This window comes from Rhipicephalus sanguineus, chromosome 6 (assembly GCF_013339695.2).
Source record: "Rhipicephalus sanguineus isolate Rsan-2018 chromosome 6, BIME_Rsan_1.4, whole genome shotgun sequence".
NCBI lineage: Eukaryota > Metazoa > Arthropoda > Arachnida > Ixodida > Ixodidae > Rhipicephalus > Rhipicephalus sanguineus.
This window is the reverse complement of record NC_051181.1, coordinates 75,624,491-75,632,323: the sequence shown is the minus strand read 5'-3', so window position 1 is coordinate 75,632,323 and position 7,833 is coordinate 75,624,491. Positions and strand designations below refer to the sequence as shown.

At 49.6% G+C, this 7,833-nt stretch overlaps 1 protein-coding gene across 1 annotated transcript; it reads right to left on the bottom strand.

Moving 5' to 3' along the window:
• Positions 1 to 272: 272 nt before the first annotated feature.
• On the bottom strand, positions 273 to 1,810 carry LOC119397351 (putative nuclease HARBI1). Its single transcript, XM_037664784.2, has 3 exons — positions 1,328 to 1,810; positions 1,099 to 1,240; positions 273 to 779 (listed from the first exon to the last, which is right to left on the bottom strand). The coding sequence occupies exons 1-3, from the start codon at positions 1,781 to 1,783 to the stop codon at positions 295 to 297; spliced, it is 1,083 nt and encodes a 360-aa protein (XP_037520712.2). The 5' UTR covers positions 1,784 to 1,810; the 3' UTR covers positions 273 to 294.
• Between the last annotated feature and the right edge of the window lie 6,023 nt (positions 1,811 to 7,833).

The window sequence follows — 7,833 nt, the reverse complement described above, 5'->3', positions numbered from 1 at the left end:
AATTGTTGGGGATTGCAGGATGACAGCAGCGACAAAAAATGATACTGGTCTACAACAGTGGTTACGGTGCTTGGCTGTTGACCCGGATCACACGGGCATGATCGAAGCTGATCAGATAAGATGTCACACTACTAAAGTTGTGGACATGTGTCCCATTACTGCTGACAGCACCGGTTGCGAGATCACACTGAGGGGAAAATGCAGAAGCATCGGTTTACCTAATTTTACATGCATGTTAAAGAACTGCAGGTGGTGAAGCTCCTGCAATGGAGCACAAATATTTTAACACCGCAGTCATCGCTGCAAGCGGCGCAGTCGCCTGCGCACCCTTCTTAAATACTGCAGGTGTTGCTGCCTTGTCCTGCCAAACAAGCCGATAAGGCCGTTGCGGACAGCTTGTCCACGCAAGTACATAAAGTGTGATGACCTCCCCCGTCTAAACCGAGGTTGGGGGTCATCATCGATAGAGCTGCCGTGCTCGCTGCTCTCGTCGCCACTGTCATCGCTGAAATCGTCAACACCTATGTCACCTTCTTCAATACAAAGGTTGTGCAACACTGCACATGCAGCAACAATGATGGAAGAACGTTCCGGTGAGTAGTGGAGGGTACGGTACCGCTGAAGGCAGCGAAAGCGGCTCTTCAGTAGCCCAATACAACGCTCCACTATGGAACGCATTGATGCATGTGCAGAGTTGTACTTGCCTTCTGCACTATCCCTGTGAGGACGACCTTGCACCGGGACCATAAGCCAAGGCTCGAGGGGGTAGGCGCCGTCCCCTGCAGAAATATGAATTGTAAATACTGCTATAATGACAGGGATCTCTCAAGGTTAATTGACCCTAAGATATCAATAATAGAATCTGTAGTACCTGACTAGCCTGACATGGACCCCGTCTGATGCAAAACATGACTACTACGATGAGGTTGTCATGACAAAGTGCATCACTTGACGATACTGCCGCAGTTAACCCACAGCTGGGAGATTGTGCATCGGTAGCATGCGGCATCATGCCGCTTGTCAGCGCTATGAAATTGTATCAATACCGCCTATCACTAGCAGCACACGTAAAACGAAGGGAATGGATTTACTTCTCACCGAGAAGGTACTCGCCAGTCGTGTCAACGCGGCCCTCCTCGAAACGTTCGCGGACCCACGACGTGCCCCAGATGTGGCTGTCGTAGTCCGACCCTGGTCGCAGCGGGTCGACGGCGAGGATCCGCATGTCAGCGTCACAGACCTGGGAAAACCAAGAGCACTATGAGCCACGTTTCACTGCGAAAAAAAAAAGACATACGCACGAGAAAATGGGAACACCGCTACTTACGAACATGACGTTCAGGGCGAAATACCCTTTGCGGCACCAGAAAGACGCCTTCTGCTCGCCCCTCGGTGCGACGATGGCGACGAAGCTACCATCAACGCATCCGATGACGCCAGGTAGAGGTCCAAGGCGAAGGAATCCCTCCTTCACGGCCGCCTTCTCCTCCGGCGTCCTCGGGAAGTGAACCCACTTGTTGCGGGTCCCGGCGTTGACGGTAGCCTGAGCCACACGTCGGACACACCTGCTGACCGCGGGCTGCGTCACCGCTACGGTCTCCTCGCTTTCCACCGACGATTGGAAGGACCCGGTGGCGAAGAAACGCAGGGCGCACAATACTTTCCGCTCCACCGAGAGCGCAGTTGGCCGCGAGCCCCTCAGTTCATCGGCGACTTCGTCGCACAACCACCACACTGTTACTTTACTAAGGCGAAAGTGACGCCGAAACTGTTCGTCTGGCATGTCAAACGCATCCTCGGCCTCCCTTCTCCGACGTCCGTGTTCATCGTATGCCGCCTCCAAAAAGGCAAACGCCGCGGCGAATGTCGCTGGCACCGCACGCACCGCCATGTTTGCTATTCCGTCGAAACGGGGCCACTCGCTGGTTGTTCCGCGCTTCGACGGAACCGATTCCGTATATTTTAGCATAATGAGCGCGTACTCGTCAATTTGACGTCACCAAAATTTGGGCTTCCGACACGTCACTTGAGTGACAGCTGAAACGACCAATCACGGGGCGCTAATGGCGGCCAAAACGGAATACGGAACACGGAACAGCGGTTCATTATACGGCCGCTGTACATTGATATAAGAGAGTTTGTACAATGTATACTGTTTAACCTGGATTCACCCACTTTTATTATTGGTGGTACATGTTCGTCCCGGCAACTAACGTCCATGTTAAATGATTAAACAAGCCCTTGTGCTAGCTGTAGTAGTTAACGATGAAAGCGTTATCAGAGAACGAGGTGTGATAGCCAGAAGAGTGTCGCATAATAGACGCCGAACTTGGTCGCCATCCCGTGGCATACCGCGGCACGTTTCCCTCTAGTCCGTGGCATCCCGCGGACTAGAGGGAAATGCAAAGCGCGTCGTGCCGCCCCAGTAGCCCGGCCGCGATTTTTCTCGGGGCGAGCGCGTGAGCGGGCAACGCGGTGTTACAGCCAGGTGAGGCAGGCGCGCGTCGCAGAGCTATTTTTTGCTTGGATTAGCGTGATGCTATGAGCGAGGCCTACGCTTTTACGACACTTGGGCTGAGATCGCCACCTCGCCGTGTGTTAAGGCATTGACAAAAGTGAACTTCTATTGAAAACGCGCCGAATGAGACGGACGTGTAACGCGTTGCAGGTGCTAATCGCGGATGCCACAGTAACGACGAATTACTATATTTTGCCTCTCCCAGAGAGCAACACCACCCCGCCGACCGGGAGAGTGGTAGATATAAAAGGCGTGTTTGTAAACGTTCTAGAGTCTGTGACCGTTGCACAGTGGATAGCGTGCCCGGCATCTGTTGTTGCGGACCGAGCGGTAGTGGGTTCGATGCCCGTTGACGGCACTTTTTCTTGCCACCTAATCGTGTAAATTTTTTCGACGTCATATCCGTGACGGAAACACGTCACTAAAATCTTGGTGGACCCCAGCATCAAACACATTTGTGTTAAAAAAATCACAGCATATCCACGGAGTGAATGATGATGAGTGAGCGAAGCTGCGGAGGTTTATCGGTAAACCGTGAATCTTCCGTGAATTCTGCCCAGTACATCATCACCAACGTGAGATCGGGCGCGTTTATACTAAAGGTTCGATGAGAGTTATGACGACTTGCAGCTCACTTTATTTTACATGTACGCTGTGAATTTTCATTGTTTAATCACGCACAGGAGAAATCGCACACACGCACTACCTTGGAGGTCCAAATCCAGTGCCTATATATACGGGGTGGTCAGTGTGCGGTTGTGCAGCGCGAGCGGTCGGTTTCTTCAATCAAGACGCTGCCGCGACGCTGCCTCACGACGCTGCCTGCGTCGGCGGCGCTGCGCCGCGAGGCAATATAGGGGGGGGGGGGAATATAGAGGTGAAAGAGGAGGAAGCGTAGGAGAGGAGAGGGCGATACATATCACGTACTGTCGCAGCGCATTGTCTTTAGGGAGCCTTCATGTGTGCACGCCCCGTTCGTTTTTAAGACTGGTTACACACTACTACGACGGGGACGAACGGGTGCCGCTATAAGGAGCTTCGCACCTGAAATCGGCAGATTCCACGCAGTGTGAGAATCGAGGTAATGCGAAGCAGCCAGCAAAGAGCTGCATACATCGTCTTGTTTGTCATTGAGGCTGATGAAGTCATTCATGTCGTGACATCTAGTTCGCTATATATCGCGAGATTGTCATACATGCATGCGTGTACAATCTGGTATATGCCATGCTAATGAAACATATATTCTGCTACATATATACGGTGCGTGACCTGCTATTATTTATGTTCGTCATGCACTCCTGTCATGCCATACCAATTTAGGCATATATCCAGTTCACAAAATGGCCTCGAGTGATGCGTGAGCGTGGGGCCTTAATCATACCCTACATAACATGCATGTCATGATTTCTGTGTTACCACCTGTTATTTATGTTCGCCCCACAGTCACGTCACGCAATACCAATTTTATTGTATATCAAGCTAGCGAAACTTCCGCCAGCGCACCATGAGCGTGGCACGTAAGCCATGCTTTACATGACATGCATGTCATAATTTTCGTGTTAACTCCTGCTCTTTGTGTTCGTCACACAGCCACGTTGCGCAATGCCAATTTTCGTGTATATCAAGCTTGCGAAACGGCCGCCAGCGCACCATGAGCGTGGCACGTAAGTCATGCTGTACATGACATGCGTGTCATGATTTTCATTTTAACTCCTGTTATTTGTGTTCTTCACACAGTCACGTCGCGAGATACCAATTTTCGTGTATATCAAGCTAACGAAACGGCCGCGAGCGCACCATGACTGTGAAATGTGAATCATGCTGTACATGACATGTATATCATGATTTGCACGTTAGGACCTGTCACATATGTTCGCCATACACTCTTGTCACGCCATACCAATTTTGGTATATATCAAACTTACGAAACGGCCGCAAGAGCACCAAAACAGTGGCATGTAAATTATGTCGTTCATACCATGGATATCATGATTTTCATGTTATGACCTGTCATTTATGTTCGCTATAAAGTCACGTTACGCGATACCAGTTTTGGTGTACATCCTATTAACGAAACGGCCAGGAGATCACAAAGTCGTAGGCGGCTAGATAGATAGATAGATAGATAGATAGATAGATAGATAGATAGATAGATAGATAGATAGATAGATAGATAGATAGATAGATAGATAGATAGATAGATAGATAGATAGATAGATACGCTCAAAGTCGCAGAAGTTCACTAAGGAACGCTTCGCATTTAAAACAACATTCGTGCTTACGTACCTTTAAACATTTTGGCTTTGAGAATTACATCACATGTATACTGATTCATCTTTTCTAATGACAATGACTTACTTGTTGCTTTCACTCTAGAAGAGACTGAGGACAAAAAACTTATTTTAGTGCAAGAGAACAAATTTTCATCGCCAAGGAACTAAGCACATCGTAAGACAGACCAACCGCACCGACCATGTCCCCTTTTGGACTCCTGCATTGCACGATTGCTGGAATTCGTGCTATCTGAAAAAAATCCAGTGGCTTAGCTTGGCTATGCCAGGATATACGTAGCGTTAGCAAAGCTTTATCTGATTATTCTTAGCTTTCCAGAGTGTCGAAGGTTAGCTTGATTGTCATGCTTACTGCTGCTCCAATGACACACACACACGGTATACGTATTATGTGGCACATGCATATTTATTTTTGCTCAACGTCAGGTTACTTCTTTATTGCTACAAAGACGGCTTGGTGGTCAGTGAAGTAACAGGCTGCCGTCTCTATGGTCCCAACACAGTAACCACTAATTGCCAGGCAACTACTTCGGGATCCGATGAGATTAGCTTCTCGGCTCCTCTGCGCCATCGAGCAGCATTTGCGCTCCCCTTCTCCATGGCGTTACCCACCTGGAAACACCAGTCAGAGGCGCTATCAAGCGGCCACAGCGCAGTGTCAGAGGGCGACGGCACAGCGAAGGCGAAAAGCTGCGCGCGCTGGCGCCACAGTGTCTACGACGTCACTTCTCTCGAATGCGGTGCAGACCAGCAGCGGCGAGCCGCGCGCGGCGGTGTCGCAGAGCGCGTGAGATGCCAGCTCCGGTGACCCAGCTGTGTGACATCACTGATCCTCGCGCATGCGCAGCACGGCTCATGACACTCCACGCGAAATCGGCTCCGGCCAGGCAAGTGTAGCTAACGCTACAAAATCGTTAAGCCGAAGCCAGGGGCGTAGCCAGTGGGGGTCGGGCAAGCAGATGTGATTGAGTGCCATTTGGGCTCCCCCTGGCTACACGCCACTGGCCACAGCGTATCCCTTATTGCGTAACATATCATTCTCATCTGCCCCATTTCGATAGCGACGCAGACAGAGCTAATACTGCCGGTAATAACGCATCGCGTGAAAGCATGACATAATTTAATTTTCTGATACGACCCTACTCTTACAGTAGCGTAAGCATGAGCTTGAATTCAGGTAATCTGAATTTTGAATACCGTATATTGCGATTTGTATGAGTGCAACTATGGAACGAAGATGACTATAGCATATATTTGTGGTAGGGTCTCAAGGTAGATCCAGAAAGAAGCTTAAAGACTGACGGAAGCCCGTTTAGTTGGGATGATACATGGTGACGCTAGAAAATCCGATGCACACAGCCGACCAAAGCAGAAATCCACACACACACACGCAGAAACATGCACACACACACGCACACACACACACACACACACACACACACACACACACACACACACACACACACACACACACACACACACACACACACACACACACAGAGAGAGAGAGACAAGGACGCGTCGGCTCCAACACGGCAGCCTTGTTCACAAGCAAAATAAAAACGTGTGTCCGAGCAGGTCGCTTTAAATACGCTTGAATACATCACGCGGGTAGCGCGCATATGCTGAATATAGAGTGCCATCGCTCGTGTTCAGAGTGCGTGTAGTGGTCGGTATAGACGAGAAAACCTGGGCCAGAGGCAGGGGCGTAGGCAGAAATTTTTTTCGGGGGGAGGGGGGCACCTCCTTGATTTGTAGTGGGGGCCGGGCAGGCAGATGTGGTCAAGTGTCATTTTGGGCTCAGTATGCAATAGCAAAAAAATTTCGGGGGGGGGGGGGGGGGGTGCGCGGGCCGGGTGTGCCCCCTCCTGGCTACGCCACTGGCCAGAGGGCGCTGCTGCGCCTTTCTAAAAAACGCCTCATTTTTCGGAAATTTCGTTATGTGGTCGCGCACGACGCTCCGCCGTCGATTTGTTTACATTGCGACTACACGCGTTTGAGGTTGGCGGTTTTCCTGATCCTGTGGTCAGAGCAACATAAAAGCCGCATTGCTATAATTTGCAGAAACGAAGAGGCGCACACAGTACACACACACACACACACACACACACACACACACACACACACACACACACACACACACACACACACACACACACACACACACACACACACACACACACATGCGCGCGCGCGCGCACAGGCACATATTGTTTCGGCTAGCAGCACTTGAGCGAATCTTAGCATTTTGTGCTTCTTTGCCTCAGAAACACGGGTGAGATTTTTTTTAACCAGTTACAATGGCATTGTACACAGTAGCCCATGTCTAGAAAGAACGTAATGCTCAAATATCCGTTGCACCGATATCGCCTGTTTACGCGTTTGAAATAAAAAGGAAAATTTAAGTAGCTTCAGCGGCCGCTTTTGCGAAGTGAAAAAAAAATTCGGCAGATCCCACGCACTGTGGGAATCGATGTAATGCGAAGCAGCCAGTAAATAGCTGCATACATCGCCTTGATTGTCTTTAAGTCAAATGAAATCATTCATGCCATGGCATCTAGTCCAACATATATCGCATGTTTGCCATGCACGCATGCATGCACAATCTAGTATACACCATGCCAATGAAGCGCATGTTCTGGTATATACAATGCACTACCTGTTGTTTATGTTCATCACGCACTCGTGTCGTGCGATACCAATTTCGGTATCGCACGACACACCATGACAGTGGCATGTAAATCATACCGTACATGACATGCATAACATGATTCGCATGTTAAGACCTCTTATTTATGTTCGTCACACAGTCACATGGCGCAATACCAAATTTGGTGTATATCAAACGAGCGAAATGGCCGCGAGTGCACCACGAGTATAGCATGTAAATCATGCCATGCATGACATGCATGTCATGATTTTCATGTTAACATCTTTCATTTATGTTCGTCATACAGTCGCATCGCGCAATACCTATTTTGGTGTATATCAAGCTAGCGAAACGGCCGCGAATGCACCATGAGC